Consider the following 21,264-nt stretch of genomic DNA (forward strand, 5'->3'; position numbering starts at 1 on the left):
CACACAAACAGCACTTTTACTGATGATATAATTGTTGTGATACATTTTCCAGTTTTGAAACACTAATATTTGTGTTCAGCAAAGTCTCCTGAGTAGAACAGGACCCCCCATGTACAGGTTTTATAGCGTTTTTGAAAGTTACAGGGTCAAATATATTGGTCAAATATTTTTACATTGAAAATGGCCAGGTTGGTTACGTTGCCTTTGAGAGCGTATGGTAGCCCAGGAATGAGAATTACTCCCATGATGGCATACCATTTACAAAAGAAGACAACCCAAGGTATTGCAAATGGGGTATGTCCAGTCTTTTTTAGTAACCACTTAGTCACAAACACTGGCCAAAATTAGCGTTCAATTTCGTTTTTTACTTTTTTCACAAACAAACAAATATGAACGCTAACTTTGGCCAGTGTTTGCGACTAAGTGGCTACTAAAAAAGTCTGGACATACCCCATATTGAATACCCTGGGTTGTCTACTTTTAAAAAAATATGTACATGCGGGGTGTTATTTCGCAATTTATGACAGATAATAGTGTTACAATGTCACTATTGATACATTTTAAAAATGTATGTTTTGAAACCGCAAAATCCGACTTGTACTTATAGCCCTATAACATGCAAAAAAATAGCAAAAAGCATGTAAACACTGGGTATTTTTGAACTCAGGACAACATTTTGAATCTATTTAGCAGTTTTTTTCATTCGCTTTTGTAGATGAGTAAAAGATTTTTCACATAAAATTCAAAAAACGTGTATTTTTTTCAATTTTTCATCATATTTTTTCATTTTTTTAAAATTAAATTACATGAGATTATATAAATAATGGTATGTAAAGAAAGCCCCTTTTGTCCTGAAAAAAACAATATATAATTTGTATGGGAACAGTAAATGAGAGAGCGGAAAATTACAGCTAAACACAAACACCACAAAAGTGTCAAAAAGATGCCTGGTCGCAAATGTACAACATCGCAAAAAAAGTCCGGTCCTTAAGGGGTTAAATAAGACTCTTCCTTATTTACCCTGAAGACCCCTTCTGATTAAGGATGATGGGCCTGACATTCACTGATATCTTGTGAGTTTTATATATTCATCCTGCGTGTCTTTACATTTATACTTTTATCACACTATGTGCGATTTATATCTTTTTCTGTAGATATCGTCCACCACGCTATTATAAGGTTGTATATATTTTTTATTTACACCTTAGAAGTGATCATTTCACCTGCTTTGCATTCTTACTTTTTCGTTTTTTGTACTATTGTATTGGTGTTTCAGAGGGCACACTATTTAGTAGGTTTGCTGTTTTATGTATTTTTAGTGGTTTGGTATCCTTTTCTGCTTTACATAAAAATGTTGAAGAATTTTGGAATTTTTGTCTTTTATATTTAATAATGTATTTATTTGCTCATTTTAGCACACTGTCTTTTTTTGAATTTTTTTTAACCTTTTACAAACTTATTAAGTTATATCTCAGCATGACAGGGAAAACCACCCAATTTTTGTGTTGTGTCGCTGAGCTCTGTTACCTTATGCTTACTTCCAGTGTGTTTTATTACACTATTTTGATCAGTCACTTGGGAGGGTACTGGGCGACATTATCTAGGTCTCTTTAGAGCTTGTAACCCCAGATCTCACCAATACCAAAATACCTCACTGACAAGACCCATGAAATGTTGACATTGTATTCCTAAGATCTCTGTTTCTGTGATGTTCTCCTGTCCACTGCTCACACCCTTATTGCTCACACGCAGCATTTCTCACAGGTGGCTTCTTTCCTTTGGAACAGCCTGCCTACCCCCATCAGATTCTCCCATAGTCTTCATACGCTTAAGAAGTCCCTCAAAACTCATAGTTTCAGAAATGCTTATGACCTCCCAGAGTAATTTATTTTTCATAAAACTCTCCTAAAGAGCCACACTCCACTCTTACCTCCAGTACTGCTACATTCCCACCTTGTTGTTTGCTGTTCCGCTTAATGCCCTTCCTATTGTGTCTTTATACTACACTCCTCTAGTCTGTAAGCTCATCTGTGCAGGGCCCTTAACTACCTATTGTTCCTGTATCATTTTGTAATTGTCTAATTTAATGTTAAATTTACCCCTTTCATAATATTGTAAAGTGCTGCGGAATAAGTTTACGTTATAAAATATATCAATAATAATAATAGTGAAGAGGCGATTTGAATGGATTTTTTTTCATCTGGGAACGTATTTGTGGGCGAGATTAATCTGAAAAGCGCATATAAATTTCTCCTCAATAATGGCATAAGTGGGCAGGAACATATGAGCGTTACTTCCTTGGTGATTATTTTCCCACAGAATAAACTATTAAGCAATATCTACACCTGGTTGAACTGTTCTCGCACATAATCTCTTGTACTGTAGATTTGCTGTCTTCAGGCAAAGAATGCCTGCCAACCGCATGGGATTTATTCAGCAAACAGAAAATCCATGTATATGTGCTGGTTTTGCCGGGGCAGTCCCATGTTTGAGTGTCTGTTCTAGAATATTCATTTATGCTGCAGTCTGACCGGCTGATGATTTTACAATTTGTAATATTTAATAGTATAAATCACAAATTCCAGGATTTTACCGAGTCATGATAGAAATTCAGAAATGTTATTAAAACTGAAAATCCCCTTTATTATAATAATCTGTGTGTTTGGCTGCCATGTTTATTTAGAAGTAAAATAATATTTGCAGAATATTCATATTTTTGTTTTCTATTTTGTGTCAGTTTTTTTTTTTTTTCCAACCTTGTTTATTTTCATTTTTTTTATACATGCACTCACTGTCAATACATACGTAAAGGCTATAAGTTATGTGCTGTGGGGGATAATCTACACATTGAGGTGGTTCAAAGTGGGCAGAGCTGTGGAAAGGATTGATGGTGTGATGTATATTTTTTGTAAGTGCAGCAAAATGCTCCTGGAAATGTTTCCAAAATCTGCAAACTATGCTAATTTCAATTTATTCTCCCCAGGATAGCAGAATTCAAGCTCAAACATAGAGATGAAAGAAACACTGCACTTTTTTTTTTCTTTCTTAAATTTATCTGATTTGGTTCACATATTGCAGTTTGGTTGTTAATTCAACACAATTTATTGTTTAGTGAGTCTTGTATTAAAAAATAGGTCTTGTGGCTAGACTTAATAAGAAACAGTTTGGCAATTCCTTGTTCAGTTTTCCATTATTCATATTCTGTGAAAGGATATTCTATATAAAAGGCATATAGGCATTTCTATTCAATGTTACTATATGCCTTGGAACTGCATTTTTGGAAATGTTAGAATATAATATGTTGCAGAATATATTCTAACAAGAACAACATTGAGCACCTTTAAGTTAACACCACAAACAGATTCTAATGATCATGCTTCTCTTTTTCTTTGAAAACAGATCATTCAGTTTTTCATGCTGCCCGGGGTGGAAACAACAGGGAGAAGAATGCTTAATCGGTATGTACCTTTGAATTAAATTTTTTTAAATTTTGTTTTGCAATTTTTTAATATATATATATATTTTAAATGACGTTTTTGGCAGTATAATATGCTTGTTTGCTAAACGTATAACAATTCAATAGTATAGCAGAATGGTATAGAAGAAATACATAACTAAACAAACAGTTCCTAAACAATTATTTTAGCCTACATGATGCGTAAACAGGCAGGAGACAAAGTGTTAAAAATAAAAATGGAACAAGAGAGGTGGTCCCGAAAACCTTGTAATAACCAGGTAGCTCACTCCTCTTCACTCTTCTCAGTGAAAGATAAGAGGTGGCTAAACATGAACTAATTAACAAACTGTTAGCATGTAATATACAGAACAAACTATTATTGAATGATTTTGCAAAGTACTACACATATATATCTATAGATCTATATAGCAATCTTTTCATCAGTCTCCCTTTACAGCTGCATCTACAGGCTCAGCCACATGCATTGCAATATGCAGAGACCGATAGATGCTTTGCAAACTAATGTAATGTCTGTTGAATTACAATACAGTGTTATTATCTAGCAAGGTATGTGTGCCGTGTAAAATGGTATATGCAGGCTTACGGAGCATTTATAATCCCTCTATAGTCTAGGTTTAAGGGGTGGAAATTTACAATAAATGAGACAATTACACAGTGACACAGGAACAGTAGGTAGAGGAGGGCCCTGCTCAAACGAGCTTACTGTCTGGAGGAGGTGGGGTACAAATACACAACAGGGCAGCAAGGGTGACAGCCACCAAACAAGGTGGAAATGTATCAGGACTGGAGGTGAGAGTGGAGTGTAGCTCTTTAGGAGAGCAAGAGACAGATATGGATAAGTATAGGTAAGTTACTCTGGGAGTCCATAAGCATTTCTGAACAGATGTGTTTTGATGTGTTCTGCAATAAATTGTAGTGTTAGTATATTTAATTATTCCAGTATCGCGGAGATGGCATGCAGGTACATTTCTTTTATACTCTCTGATCTCATTTCAATTTTGATGTGTGACCTTATCCTGACTTTATATTCTTCTCGAAAATATAGTTCATCCTATTTCCTTTGCATTATGTGATTTCACCCAGATGTTGGTTTCTTATTGTCTGACTGATTCTGCAGGCATTTTTTACTTTCCTTATTATGTGTTACTAATTACTTGAAAAAAATGTAAATAAGGAAGCAAAAAACAAAAACCAAATTAAAATGGAAAAGTACCGAGAGACAAGTAACACAAGACAAAAAAAATCATCAGCAGAAAGAATACGTTTGTTTCCTGGTTTAATAATAACATTCGTTTGGCACTAGTTTATCATGAATACCAATCTCACAGTGATTTTAAATAACACTTGCATAGCATTCCAAATGCCTTTTACAGTTTGCCTCTGTAAAGTTTAGAAAACCAAGAATCACAAATAAATCGGAAGGTGGAACATTTTGTTCATGGTTCGATTTTTGTACTAGATCGGCTGTTAAATTCTAGATTTGGAAACGGTCACTTCCTAGTGTCTGAATGCATTCTAGTTGCTAATTTATATGTTTTAATCATGAAGATGTAATCTAGAAAAAAAAACATTCAAGTATTAAAACCCTGATCTGTGCAGTAAGAAAGTATCATCTTTTTTCCAATGACCCTTATGTTTGTAACATTGTCTACAGGAAGAAAACAATATATCAGTATTTATTAAAACAGTTTATCTCAAACTATATAAAATGGTGTTCTATGAGAAATGTTCAATGCCAATGGCTGATTATGTTACTGTCAAGATCAGATGCCCTAACGACCAAGCAGTGGGTCAAGAATAACCCTATACACAAAAAGACATATTACTGGACCTTAGAGTGGCCAGACTTAGCGTGTATAAGTTTGAGGTATAGGGTAGAGAATCGTAAGATAAAGTCCTAGGTCAGGGTTGGAGACAGATGTATATATGGGCATAACAACTCCAAGGTTCGGGGATGCCAGAATATAGGATAAATGATTAAATAAAGTCAGTTACCAGAAATGCCAAGGATATAAGAACGCACTTTCGGGCTGCAAAAGCCACGACATGGCAAGGAAGTGATGTCAGAGAAGGCTTAAATATGCATAACTGTGTCGTGATAGTTTAGGGAACAATTAGGACAATCAGTGAAAATATATAAATATGTATTTTTGGCCCACAAGTTATTTGGGCTACTGTCACTTTAAATTTAGAACGTAAGCAGACTTAATGCGCATTTTGCTGAGGGTCATTGTTGAGAGACAAAATCAGAGGAGACCTGGCGTCAGCTGATGGAAGGGGTGCAGCGCAGTGATGGCTGAAAGGAGGCATGACCGTTACATTTTGGATTAAGTTGGCAAAAATTGATGAAACATGTTTTGGAATATTGAGAATCCTTCACTAAAATAAAGGTACCATCATGACCAGATAAATTTTTTATAAAAAAAAAAAGTTAGAGCCTTATGTTGAAGATAAAATTGGCATGTTAGGACTTTGGTGGACCAAAGTATCAGATCCAGTAGAAAACACAGAAGCCCACCTTAAGCTTAAAAAAAAAACAATCTTTATTGCAATAAGTACTATAAAATCTCCTCTAGTCGTTACAGGATAGTATTTTCTATAATATGTTCTATTAACATCATTGTTTCTTTTGTGTCTTTACTTATTGTGATTAAATTAAGAACTTCAATTCCTATTGTACAGTGAGGGAAAAACGTATTTGATCCCCTGCTGATTTTTACGATTTTTGTTATTTGTTTAAATCAAATTATAACTTTTTAGACATGTGTTTTTCTTGATTTTTTTTGTTATTCTGTCTCTCACTGTTAAAATACACCTACCATTAAAATTATAGACTGATCATTTCTTTGTCAGTGGGCAAACGTTCAAAATCAGCAGGGGAACAAATACTTGTTTCCCTCACTGTATGTTGTAACAAAGATTGTTTTCTGAGGGTAAGTGTACTATTGTGTTTACTGGAGCAACAGCTTCATTGGGAAGCCAATATTTCGTTTTAGTGAAAATTGTAAACTTTTCACAATTGCGCTACCCATAAGCACACTCAATCACTGGGCACACAGGTGCAAGTGAAAAGTTGGCCCACTAATAAAATCCATGCCCAGAAATCACCAGTGAGTTAAGGGGACGTAATAGTTCCCAGAATGACTACAGCTTAATGTAGAGTTTCTGGTGTCTATAGCTTGTCCCTGCAGGCTTTTTAATGTAAACACAACATTTTAGAGAAAAGACACTGCTGTCTAGTAACACCTCTAGTGGTAGTCACTCAGAGGTGTATTAGGATCCATGCGCAAAAGTCTTCCAATGCTTTCCTATGGGGAAGCATTTGATTCGCTGACATCATCAACATTGGTGGGGACAGCTGCAGCAAGATCGGTGCAGCGTGGGAGAAAAGATACATTTATTACAATGTCCGAGAGATCTGAGGGGAGCCGGGGAGCTAAACAATTCATTTAACACTGTAGTGTTTTTATTCCTGACATTATAGGGTTCCTGTAAGCGACCCTGACCTACGAGCCTCATCATTAATGCCTAAAGAGGATATTTAATTCTGTGTATTCAAAGCTAGATTGTTTGATATCAAATGTACATGAATGTACATGACTGCCTTCTGTAAATACAGACTTAGTATTTCTCTCTCTATGTTTACCCACACACATTTGTTATAACAAAAGTACGTCTAATTATATTTTCAAAAATAGTTAATAGTTAATTACATCTTCTGATTAGTCAATGGTTTCTTTATTTATAAAGACTGTCTTTTACTCCAAACCAGAAAGTGAAGCACACACTGTAGCCCATACTCCTCCTCCCTTTAGCAAGGGGTCCAGAAAAGGGGTGGTAGGGGATGGTGTCAAGTCAAGGTTTTTTTTTTTTAATGTATAGAGAGCTCTCAGTTATCCTCTGGCAGTCTGTCGCCATGCAAATCTCATAGCATTTACTTAGTTCTAACATACACAGGAGCACAGGAACTGAGAATAGCTGGTGAAATGCAAAATATACATTCACAAACTGCTTTACTGTACAGTAGTGAATGAACTCTTTACTGTACAGTGTTTGTGTAAACTGCTCTGAAGCCCAGCTGTATCCGTTCTCCTGATCTGTCACATAAAAATGAATGCTGTGTAGATAGTAAAGAGATTTGTATAGCATATAAGTAGCGTACTGTAGGTATTTGCCGATTGCCAAAATAGGACTGAAATTGACACTGCGCTATGCTCAAGGCAGCCATTTAATAGCAATAAAGGAAAGACAAAGATAAATAGATGTATATTTAGAGCATGTACTGATGCTAAGCTTCAATTTGCTATTGTTAAAATATAATATAGAGTTTGAAAAAGGTGTTAAGCTAGGCACAGCTCTTCTTCGCATAACTTTCCATTAAGCAGATCATTAGCTTTTTTTTTTTTTAATCTCTATGAAAAAAATAAAATACTCCTGTCCTAGCTTTAGTTTACTCTGTTTTTCTTATGATCCATCTATTTGTGTATAAATGTATTTCTATGATACTTACACACATACTAGGGATCGACTGATTTGAAAACATTACACAAATCTGGCATTAACTAAACATGCTGACAGCAATCACACTCAGGCAGCCAGTACATGCTGGGATCAGTGAGATCTCTGCATGTACAGTGCTGTTACTGATAGGAGTGAGATTGCCGTCAACAATCACACTCCTATTACTTTCAGCCTGCCAGCTCAATATATGATAGCAGATTATGCACTGTCTTACCACCCTGCAGTCAGCTTGGCCAGTGGTTGGAGTTTCCAGATGCGATAGACAGTGTGCGGTGAATAAGGTATCAGTAAAGTACAGGACCTATACCGATTATCAAAAATATACTGAATATCGGCTCTAATAATCGTCAAAACCGATAATCAGTCTATTCCTAATACATCCACAGACATATTAATACACACACATTTGATACATAAAAACGAACCATGTAATATGAGAAAATAATGCCATCTAGGGTTTCTGAAGAAATCATAATAAACCACAAAAAATTGCATACTTTTTGCTTAATAAATGATCTACTGTAATGTATCCTTTGCATTAAACAATATATTTAGTATAATTGTAAGTGATAAACAGTTACTCCAACCAAAAATAGGTTTTTTTTTTAACACTTTTTATTTTATTTAATTTTTTGGTTGTAGTTTGCCTTGCTGGCAACCCCTCAAAAAAAAGAAACATTACCTACAGACCAGTGCAATGGGCTGAGGGAAGGACCTGATCTTAATGATAGTGTGTTGTGACAGTGTAGTGTGTTGGGATAATGTAGCGGTAAAAGTGTACTGTACAATAATGTTTTGATTTTGTGCTGTTGTTCATCTGAGGTTGTATTTACCTAATTTTAAGACGTATTAAGGAACAGATGATTAATATTATGTCCTGAAATGTAAAACCATAGAATTCAAGGTGGGTGTACTTTCTTTTCCCCATGACTTCATGCACTATTACCTACATTATAATTACTCAATGATGTGTGTACATCATACCCCCAGCCATAATCGCCACAGGCTATTATGCCTATATATTTATGTATAAATATTAACAAACTGTCACTGCTCTTTCAATGCTATATTTTATATAATGCAATTTAAGAAATATATATATCTTGAAAGATTTTGTAAGGGAAGTCCTGCTCTAAGTCCCGCAATCGACTGCTGACCTTTATTGCTAATGAACTGTTCCTATCTTGGAGCGAAGTCTTGCATAACTATTTATTTTGATTTATATACTCTTGGCACCCTTTTTTTCTTTTTATTTCCCTGAATGCTGACAACATACTGAGCTTTAATAAGAGCCTGAATCCATGATATTGGCAACACTGATAAAAAGTGAACATGATGAATTGCTCTAGGTTGACCTGATGTCTAAGGAAGTGCTACACTACAATACTTTAATAAATCAACACCACTGGCACTAATTATCCCCTACACAGAAACATCACAAAAGCAAACATATGTAAATGATACATAACCTGTGTGGGTGCGGGACAAGTGACCATAAACATGTTTACATGTAAAGATGCCATGTGCCCAAACTGACAGTTGCCTTAATTACGAGGCCGAATGGGATAGTTTTATAAAAGGCTATATAAAAAGATTAAGAAAAAGATTAACTTAACAATCAAAAGCTGCAAAATGACTTCAGGATAGTACACTATTTAATTCTACATATTTTGGGGGGTTTCAGTGAAGTTATATTAACATAGAAATTTAGAAAGGAAATTACACCTATCTCATGGTGGACAACTTTACTTAAAAAACAACCAACCAAACAAAATTACACCAAAATGTAGTTTTACAATAAATTAACATATAATATCATATATAATATAAAGAAGATATCATTTGATTTTTGGGAAACAATGAGCTATTTACTGTATTGCAAATCAAACATTTTCGCATGGAAAACTGCCATTCAAATTCATGAATATGCCCTCGTTTTGAAAGTAATTTGTGTTTTGTTTTCGATGAAATTCGAGATGCCAACTGATTAGATTGGCCCTCTCTGGGTACACGCATTTGTAACAACTCTATAAAAAAAGACATTATGAAAACAAGTATCCTATTATGATTTTCCAAAGTAAATTTTGTCTCAACACAAAGAGCTTTTCAAAGCCCAGTTTTTGATTAAAACATTGGACCTTGTGAACAAACATCCTCTGTAAGATATAATGATTATACAGTATTTATTCTGTTTTAGCTCCAGCAAACAATGCTTTATTTTACTGTAGTACAAATTGTATTTCTGGCAGATTGTTAATATCAGGATGCTCTAAAGAGAGAACTGAGTCATTCAGTGAGGCAATTTCCTTTTCTGAACCACCCAGGTTTTACCAGGTCTAAAACTGATTCTATCATGTAATGAGTCTAAGTTACATGCAGTACTAGTGTGAACTGGCAATGTTGGCCTCTTGTTTAGAGTGTTGATTCTCTTTTGCCATTCAGGATAGGCAACATGATTAAATATTTTGTCCAGTAAATATATGTTGAACAGTGAGTGTCTTGAACAGTGGTTATTAGATAAGAAGATAAAGGTTTACTGCAAGCATCTTAACCTGTAGTGGTTATTGTCAGGAGTACCCTGGCCGTGTTCCCCAGTATCGCAATGGTTTTCCCTTGAACATAGGTCCATGCCAGGTGCCTGGTCTCCTGTGGTTCTGGCTTATGACTTCCAACATATACCGTCTGAAGACGCCAGATGCTGACAGCTCTCAGCCAATGAATGAGCACCTGTTTCAGGCTGACTGAAGATGCCCCAATTACCTTGCTGAAGATGGAATTATTGTTATGGTGTAATCTATATATGTTCAGCTTTCATAGTGAAACACTGCACATATGGACTTGAGGCACCATAACCACTTGAAATAACTGAAGTGGTCATTCCAGCTGAGTTGTGTGCTAAGCAATTCATTGCATGACACAATAAATAACTGTAGTCATTGTGTGTGATTTGGGCCACTACTCTATTGATTTCATTTTACACCAAAAGCAGAGATAAATCATTGTATTTAACTGGACTAGTAACTATAGTAACATGCCTAGTATATCTAACCAGAATTCACAGTATATGTTTTATAACATGCTGTAAATGTTTGCTCCCCAGCTATATGTGAAGGCAACTTTACGTGTAAGGAAAATGAAGTCTGCGTTAGGCCCAATGAATGTCGATGCCGCCATGGTTACTTTGGAGCCAATTGTGAAACAAGTAAGCATTAAATACGGCTGTTTAGTTATATGTCATGATCAGAGTGTTGACCTAGTATGGAAAACGTTAGGTAACTTGATGATATACAGATAGTTACCTATGTAATTGTAATAAAATGAAAAAGGAAATTTTATTTAGAAATAAAATGAAAAAGGTAATATAGAACACAACCTAATAATTTGATTTAGAAATAAAATGTCAACACATTTACTACAGTTTGACAAAGTCACATTATTGTGTTGTTACTCTTATTATTATTATTATTATTATTATTATTATTAATAAATGTAAACTCTGTTGTGAATGCATGCACATCAACAATTTTGAGCTCTTAGAAAACAGAAGAGCCAGCATAGAAAACAGGAGATGCCAATGAGTTACATCCTCTTTTTAATGATGGACCTACTGGGAGTCAATGTCAGGATCATGGCATGTTTTACCAAGTAGAGTTCCTACTGAATGTAACTGTATGGCCAACACAAGTCAATATATAATGCACTTTAATAATTACAAAAATATTTCTACATTAGAACCCAACCAAAACTATGTAGTTACACAAAAGAGCAAAATATGTTTATTAAATAATTATTACTTTTAAAGTCACTATAAATTGAAATATAGTGAAGCACATAAAAAGAAAAATGTGAAAATGTCCCCACCTACAACGTGAAGAAAAAAAAAAAAGGAGGTGAGTTGCTGAGTGATATTATATAGAGATAGTGTATTCCTTAATGAAAGATACAAAGGTATCTAAACTTCTCAAGCTCATGAGCTCAAAAAACTTGTCTTAATGTAACATATCACTATAATGAGGTAATGTGTATCCCATATGAGTGTCCGTACATGTTGTTTAAAGGAACACTATTGTGTTAGGAATACAAAGCTGTATTCCTAACACTATAGTGTCTCTCTGCCCCCTCCTCCCTTTAAATGCTCACCTGACTCCAGCGCTGAGGCCCAAGGTGCTGGCTCTGTCTTCACCTTCTCACACACCAGCTCCAAGCTAAGGCGCATGTGTGGTAAAAAACACTTGCATATTTGGCCTTCCCCATAGGAAAGCAATGAATCAATGGATGTCATCATCCCCCCTTGCCCAATGTTGTTTCATGGGGTTAACCTCTGTGAAACAGCAGGAAGCTCCTCTAGAGAATTCACTAGAGACAGTCTTAACCTTGCAATATAAACATTGCAGTTTCTCGGAAACTGAAATATTTTGCATTTAAGTGGCCTCAGTGCTTATAGTGTCCCTTTAATTGTACTTGTTAGCATAGGAGAGGAATGAACTGCAACAAAAAATCTGCTTCTAAAGAATAAGCCTTTATCAAGAGGAATCTATGTGTAAAAATATCACCAGATTCAATAGATTTAAAGATCCAGCCAGAAATAGTCATATATATTGTGCAGTATCAATCTTAATGAAATAAAATGGATCTTACACAACTCATGCTTGAATGCCACTCATGCTACCTCCATGGGTAGGTGAAAATTATTAAACCATTTAACTGTCTGAGAGTGACTATAGGGACTCAAAGCAGAAGCACCTGTGTATTCTGGTCTAAATGTTTAAGTATCCATAAAAAAAGTAGAAAGAGATAATCCATAAAATGTCTGTTTATATATATGTATTACCTCAATGGGAGGATAAATCCTATGCCCAACACTGACTCCATATACAGTTATATAGAGCTATTTCAATTGCTTTTGTTTGATTTGTTTATTGCAAACAGCTGAAAGTCTGTACATTTTGACAATAAACTTGATTTTCACTGAGGGTTGAATAATTTTGATTAAAACTGTAAATAAAGATAGATGAGAGTTGAAACACTAGCTGATATATATAATTGTATATTTTATACCACGAAGGATAGGTAGTGATCCTTCACTGCCTACATAAACTATGCTTCTCCTTATAGTTCACATTTTTCTTTGTGTGTGCTTCACTGTACAGTGGAACCTCAGAACTCAAACGGTCACTTCTCAAACAATTTGGAAGTCAAACACAAATTTCGAGTAAAAAATGTCTCAGTACGCGAACGATCCTCGGTACCCGAACAAATCATGCCACAAACATGTTCAATTAGAAACCCTTTAGATACATTTAAATGCCAGAAGAACAGTTACCTATCCCCATCCAAACAATAATTTATCTTCTTCTCCTTTCCACTTACGCTATCAACTCATAATTACAGGTAAAGTGAAGTTACATTTTCATTTCATTTACTGTACGTTGTGTTTATTGTTTTTTTCCTATATGATTTTATGCATGTAAGGCATTTTTAAACTGTGAAATTTGTGTTAAAATGCTGTAATTTTTTTTTTTGGGGGGGGGAAGGGTATTGAACATATTCATTCAATTTACATTAATTCTTATGGGAAATGTTGATTCGGTTCTTGAACAAATCGGAACTTGAACAGTCTTCTGGATTCACGGATTAAGTTAGAGTTCCGAGCTTCCACTCTATTTGAATTAATTGTGACTTTTAATCTATTTTCTAAATGGATTAATGTAGTGTAGGTTTTGATCTATCTTTAGGGTCATCTCAAGGAATTACATTGGTGTCATCCCTTGTTAAAGTGATAGTATCTTATTATTGTCACGTTTCTTAATTTAATACTTTTAGTTAATAATTACGATTTTTGGTTGACAACTATTGAAAGGCAGGTACAGGTGAGAGGGATACTATTATGACATTTAAGCAGTGCCTGAATTGGATGTTGTAGTAATGGTTGCATTATCATTATAATAAATTCAAACATTTTAAATACAATGAAAAAGAATTAATAAATCAATTAATTAAATAAATAATGATTGGGTATGTGCAGGTACCAAAAGTACCATATAAGATACCTGACGTCACTCACTATGTGTAGTTATAAAGACTATATACATATATATTTTTTTCTTTTTTCATATATATATCTTGCATGTATTTTGCATGTATCCAACATCTTTATTTTTCTTGATCTATTCTTCCCCCTAACTGTTTTATTCCAATGGATGGTTTAACTGTGCCATACCTATTTGTGGAAATGTTCTATGGCTATGTATTAATGGAATTTGGTTTAGAGATCAGCCCCATATCCTTTTGAGTTGTCTGTCGCACATATAAATTTAGGGTGTGAAGGTCTACATTTCGGAAACAGGATTGGCATCTAAAGACTCTGGTGCACCACTATAAACAATGCGTGGACACCATTATTAGCCATAGTTGATAAGATATAACTAGTGTGTGTTTCCATTTATTTATGTATGTGGCAACGAAGCAGTTTTATTTCAAGTATCCATTATCTCATTATGGAGGATAACATTTCATTGCAGTCAGGGAGCTTTGATGGTTGATCTGCTTTGCTTTGTTAAAAGGAAAAATACATTTTGCTTGCATACTTGAGATTTGATGGGACCAAAATACTTTTACTGCTTAACAAGAATAGAAAACAGGCAGTATTTTCACAGGCAGTACCAGGCTAGAGAGAACTAAGCATCTTGCTTGGCTTTGAGATGATCTGTAATTCAGATGAAACCTGAGATGTATATTCAGTCAAACACTGTACAATATATAATTTTGGCCTCCAGCTCAGTGTACTTGGTATGCCTGATCAGGCAGCACATTCTTCAGTGCATCTGTTACAATTTTATTTTATTTCCAGACCTTGTCATCTCTTTTTTTTACACTTTGGTAGCAAAAGCATCTTCACTCTTTCCTTACATTCCTCTGGATATAAAGGGCTAAACCGGATATAAATGAAAGCAAGTCTAAAATATGATTCATCAGACCAGACAATCTTCTTTCATTTCTCCGTGTTCCAGCTCTGACACTCATGCCTCATTTAAAGGCGCTTTCGGCAGTCCCCCCATTCACAGCAAACTGCAATGCTTTATGTGTTCTTACACCTTTCTAGCATGGTCAGCATAAACTTTTTCAAGAATTTGAGCTACAGTAGCTTTTCTAGGGGATCGGACCTTAACAGGCTAGCCTTCACTTCCCACGGGCATCATGAGCCTTGGGCACAGATGACCCCGATACTGGTTCACCAGTTGTCCTTCCTTGCACAACCGTTGGTAGTTACTAACCAATTCATAATGGGAACAACCCACAAGACTTTCTATTTTAGAGTTCTGAACCAGTCATCTAGCACCATTGTTTGGTCCTTGTCAAAGTCTCTCAGACCTTTCTGCTTGTCCATTTTTCCTGCTTACAACACATTAAATTCAAGAAGAAACTGTCTTTTCTCTTTCTGCCTAATATATCATTGTGGGTAAAATGTCACTGCTACCCATGGTAATTGCTAAGCATGTTGAGATTTACCCCAGAATTGCTTTTTATAAATGTGTACTGGGGCAAGCTGGACAGGAAATAAAAAAGTTATTTTTATTCAATTCTTAAATATGATTTGTTTGATATAACATATATCCCATGTACCCCTCGGTCACTTAGAAGTCTTAGAAACTATTTATGACCAAGTTTTCTTTCTTACCTTGTTTTTATGCTCAGAATCGTTGGTGTGTAAGTGTTAAAACAGAGCTCCACATTATCGATACTCATGGTAATATGAGTTTAAACATCACTCAAATAGTTGCCCACGTGTTTCTGAGTTAGCTCCACCCAGGCCAACAAATCTAGTGTCTGTCTTTGACCAATAAAAATATCTAAAATAATGTATATAATGCCCCCTGGCATCAGCATGCTTTGGCAGATTATTAACTGCTATATATCTGGATATCCTGCTTTAAATCTACGCTTTGCTTGGTGGGTGGGATCTCAAAACTTTTTGGCACCAGTTTCCAGAACAACTATTAAACAGGGAGGGCTTAATGAGAAAAGTAATGGAGCGTACACAACAGTGTAAGCATAAATCCAACATGGGATACTCAATTCATCTAGTTAATTAATATGATAACGCAACATCCATAAGAAACTTGGGATTAACTAACACAAGTGAATGTATGCCTTAACCTGTACCTTCATTTTATGTCATTTGTTTGACAATGTTAACACATTTCCCATGTATTTTTAATTTTAGAATGTCCCAAGCAGTTTTGGGGTCCTGACTGCAAAGAAAAGTGTGCCTGTCACCCTAACGGCCTGTGTGATGATGTTATTGGCCAGTGCACATGCAATTCCAACCGCTGGGGTCCCAACTGTGAAAATGCATGTCTCTGTAAACATGGCAAATGTGATCAAGAGACTGGAAAATGCACATGTGAATCCAATTGGTGGGGCCCTCAGTGTTCATCTGCCTGTTATTGCAGTACAAATTCCCAATGTGACCAGGCAACAGGGAGGTGCATTTGTCAGCCAGGATGGTGGGCCCGAAGCTGTAACAATCAATGTTCATGCAACAACTCCCCATGTGAACAAATGACTGGACGCTGTTTGTGTCGGGAGAGACTTTGGGGGCCGCGTTGTGAAAGAATTTGCCAGTGTTTAAAAGGGAAATGTAACCAGGCAGATGGAACCTGCACTTGTGATCCTGGGTATAGGGGCAAATACTGCAGAGAACCCTGTCCAGCAGGACTTTATGGACAGGGTTGTAGGAGACGGTAAGAATTGAGAATAACATTACATTAATAAAAATACATTTTGAAATCATATTTAAAAGGCAAGGTCCTCTGGTTACAAAGTCACTCTCCCTCCAGAATCTTTGTCTTTAACCCCTTAAGGACACATGACATGTGTGACATGTCATGATTCCCTTTTATTCCAGACGTTTGGTCCTTAAGGGGTTAAAGAAGGTATACACCTAGAGCAGACCTATTTTTTTTTCAGATTTTTTTTTTCTTCCATAACAATTTCTACATCAATGCTGAATGAAATTATAAAACATATATATTAAACTCTATTAATAACAAATCTGAAATCTATAGGAACATTCACCGGATAGAGAGAGTATTTTTACTGTCTGGATAGAACATGCAATTTAAATTGCACTATAGTGTCCATTCCTAATAGGTAAAAATGAATATACAATATATTATTATTTATATAGCGCCAACAAATTCCGTAGCGCTTTACAGTGGGTGGACGAACAGACATGACACTGCACATACAGGGAAAAAATGTTGGTTATACAGGAAGAGGCATTGGATGTAGAGAAGGTGACACTACATATACAGTAAAAGACATTGTACCAACAATCCTACTTTTGACCTTTGCAGTGCCTCTTGGTGCCTCTATAGGATGGCTGTATGCCCTTTTCCCCTCTACCATTCTAGATACACGTAGAAAGTATTCAATAAAATGCTGCACTGTAAAAAAAAAAAAGAAAACACTGTGTATGTGTCATAATAAAATGTTTTCCCCGAGTTCTTTAAAACCTCAAACACTTTCTGAAGCACTATATATGTGTGAACAGTGTGTCCTATTATTTTAATTTTACACAAATTGCAGATTTTAATAGAAATTTACACTTTTAGCAATTACTAACCCCCTGGCTGTCAATCAGACAACTGGTCCTGATGTTTCCCATTAGTTTAACTCAGTGGAGCTAACATCAAGAGGCAGCAATTGCTTACAGCACCTCACTCAGACTTCTCACTCAGTTGCACTGGGAAATATGTGATTGGACAGCCACTAAATTGTTAAAAATTAAACTAACATTTTTTTTAAAAAAAACGTGTTCCATTTCAGTGATTCTTTTACAGTCTGTAAATAACAGAACATCTGTGCAGGGATTTAGAGTATCTATTGCAGAAGGAGAAAGTGGCTCACGTCAGGAGACACAAACAACCAGCAATCATATGAGTACATGTTGAGTCAACACATTATATAAAATTAAAAACTTAGTTTTATAGACGGATGACAATTCCATTTTTCCACATGTATCATGTGTGGTTATAATAGCCATTGTATTGCTCGGTCCATTGTAATTTTAGGCATATATTAATAGATGAGCATCCACAGGTAAAAAACAAACAAAACAAAAAAAAACAGGGAAAAAGTATTCCTTTGGGAAACTATATTAATAATGTACCACAATTTAAATTAAATAAATTAACATTTTAGGTGCACATGTAAACAATGAATGGTAATTTCATTCAGGCTGGGTTTATTCAATTAACCTATGACATCTGAGAACTTAAAGGACAACTTTAATCTCAAAACTATTTTTATGTAATAATCACTTCATGAATTTTTTAAAGGAAATTGATTTTTTTCGTATTGAAGTACATTTAAAAAATGAGAAAAAAGCATCCCTACATTTAGTATATGACAGAATCATTAAAGCGGCCCTGTCATGTTTTTCTTTTGTTTTATCTTTCATTATCTTAATTTTACAATCTACCCCTTGCCTTGCATATTTATATTTATTACCTTTTCCTTATTGTGCCGGATTTCAGTATCTGAGGGCAGCCATTTTGTCCTACTCTGCCCATGATGTCTGCAGTCTGCCCTTCTGTTGGACTGAATTTAAAAAATATATATATTTGAATGGATTGTGGGTAAATGTCATTGGCAACAGAAACAGAACCTTGTCTTAGCTCCCCACAAAGTAGTCCCCATATTTCATTATGTATTTTATAAAAAAAATAAAATAGAGCACTAGAGTTAATCTTTGGTGACAAGAGCTACTTTATGCCACATATGTGCACCTGTGGTCAGACAGTGAGAACTGCCAACAAATAAACAAACGGATACAAAAAGTGTTTCCCCCCAAAAAATTGGAAAGGTCACCACTAATAGTAGAAAATAGAACAATATAATGTTTGTAGAAAATAAATGCTTTGTTGGAATAAATTAGGAAAAAAACAAAAAAAATTTGAAAACAAAGTGCTATATAAATGATAAATGTATGAAAGGACTGGTTCTGAAAACAATCAAGCCTAAAATGCTATTATGATCCTAACTCTATGATGACTGGACTAGTGAATTGCATTAGCAAATCATATTCTAATTGAGAGATGTATCTAAACCAGGGGTCCTCAAACTCCGGCCCACCAGATGTTGCTGAACTACAAGTCCCATGACTCTCTGGTTATCTATGTAATTCAAAGAATCATGGGAGTTGTAGTTCAGCAACATCTGGGGGGCCGGAGTTTGAGGACCTCTGATCTAAACAGTATCTCTTCAGTTCAGCTCATAGATGATACAAATGATCTATACTGATAGTAAAGCAGAGCAGAGCAGAGCAGAATGAAGTTCTATTTATCTGAAAAATCAAGGGGTAATCACTATAGATCTATATATGTAAAAAGAGTGCTAGCTTGTGGAATGAGTTAAAGGGACTCTATAGTCACCATATAAAAGCAAGAAAGACAGGTCCCCCAGCCTTCCTTCTTGCTTTTATATGAACTTTCATTCATTAAAAAAAAAAAAATCGGTGTTTTTATATTAAAAACTTACCTCCGTTCCAGCGCCGAGCTCCCCGCTAGGCCGCGCCCCCTTTTTCGTCAAAATGACGAAATCGCGGGGCCCAATGGGACGGCTTCGCGCTGGACCAATCGCGTTCTTCATAGGGCGGCATTGAATGCCGCCCTATGAAGAACCTGAGCGCTTTACCGCGCATGTGCGCGGAATGCGCGTTCGCGAGCTGAGCTGTCTGACTGACAGCTCAGCTCGCTTTCTAAAATTATCAATAATAATTTAGGGCCCCCACCCGCCCTGTGCGGCGGGTGGGGGCCCTAAAATTATCAATGAGGGGGGGGGACCTACTGTCCCCCCCCCGGCCCCCACCCCTGTGCGGCGGGTGGGGGCCCTAAAATTATCAATGAGGGGGGGACCTACTGTCCCCCCCCGGCCCCCACCCCTGTGCGGCGGGTGGGGGCCCTAAAATTATCAATGAGGGGGGGGACCTACTGTCCCCCCCCGGCCCCCACCCCTGTGCGGCGGGTGGGGGCCCTAGAATTATCAATGAGGGGGGGACCTACTGTCCCCCCCCGGCCCCCACCCCTGTGCGGCGGGTGGGGGCCCTAAAATTATCAATGAGGGGGGGACCTACTGTCCCCCCCCGGCCCCCACCCCTGAGCGGCGGGTGGGGGCCCTACAATTATCAATGAGGGGGGGGACCTACTGCCCCCCCCCCCGGCCCCCACCCCTGAGCGGCGGGTGGGGGCCCTAAAATTATCAATAAGGGGGGGGGACCTACTGTCCCCCCCCCCCGGCCCCCACCCCTGAGCGGCGGGTGGGGGCCCTAAAATTATCAATAAGGGGGGGGGACCTACTGTCCCCCCCCCCCGGCCCCCACCCCTGAGCGGCGGGTGGGGGCCCTAAAATTATCAATAAGGGGGGGGGAACCTATTGTCCCCCCCCCGGCCCCCACCCCTGAGCGGTGGGTGGGGGCCCTAAATACAAAGGGGGGGGGGGACCCTAGTTAACCCTCCCCCCCCCAAAAAAAAATATCTCCCTACCTACCCCCCTCACCCTAAAAATAATGAGGGGGGACCATTAACTAAAAACCTGTAAAAAAATGAGATAAAATCAACTTACCATTCGATGTTTTCTTTCTTCTAAAATCTTCTTTCTTCAGCCCCCAAAAAGGCCAAATAAAAATCCATAATAACCGACGCAATTAAAAAAAAAAAAAAAAAAACCGAGCGCAAAAAAAAATAATCCATCTTCACCCATGGAGGGCTCCGCGCAGACTGAGCTCCGCAGGGCGGGGGAAGGCTTATAAAGCCTTGCCCCGCCCTGCAATTAGGCTAAGAACACTCTGATTGGTGGGTTTAAGCCAATCAGAGTGCTCTTTGTCATTTTACAAGCGTGGGAAAGTTCTTTGGAATTTTCCCACGCTTGTAAAATGACACAGAGCACTGTGATTGGATGGATTTCAAGCCATCCAATCACAGTGCTCTGTGTCATTTTACAAGCGTGGGAAAGTTCTTTGGAATTTTCCCACGCTTGTAAAATGACAAAGAGCACTGTGATTGGATGGATTTCAAGCCATCCAATCACCGTGCTCTGTGTCATTTTACAAGCGTGGGAAAGTTCTTTGGAATTTTCCCACGCTTGTAAAATGACACAGAGCAATGTGATTGGATGGCTTGAAATCCATCCAATCACAGTGCTCTGTGTCATTTTACAAGCGTGGGAAAATTCCAAAGAACTTTCCCACGCTTGTAAAATGA

General features: G+C 36.9%; 1 protein-coding gene across 1 annotated transcript in view; it reads left to right on the forward strand.

The window, feature by feature from the left end:
• Positions 1-21,264, forward strand: part of SCARF2 (scavenger receptor class F member 2) — a 233,358-nt gene that overhangs the window by 74,796 nt on the left and 137,298 nt on the right. The window contains exons 2-4 of the mRNA XM_063454609.1: positions 3,400-3,458; positions 11,100-11,201; positions 16,224-16,743. Of these exons, the coding sequence (XP_063310679.1) occupies positions 3,400-3,458; positions 11,100-11,201; positions 16,224-16,743 (681 nt within the window). The remainder of the gene's footprint in view (positions 1-3,399; positions 3,459-11,099; positions 11,202-16,223; positions 16,744-21,264) is intronic.

This window comes from Pelobates fuscus, chromosome 5 (assembly GCF_036172605.1).
Source record: "Pelobates fuscus isolate aPelFus1 chromosome 5, aPelFus1.pri, whole genome shotgun sequence".
Taxonomy (NCBI): domain Eukaryota; kingdom Metazoa; phylum Chordata; class Amphibia; order Anura; family Pelobatidae; genus Pelobates; species Pelobates fuscus.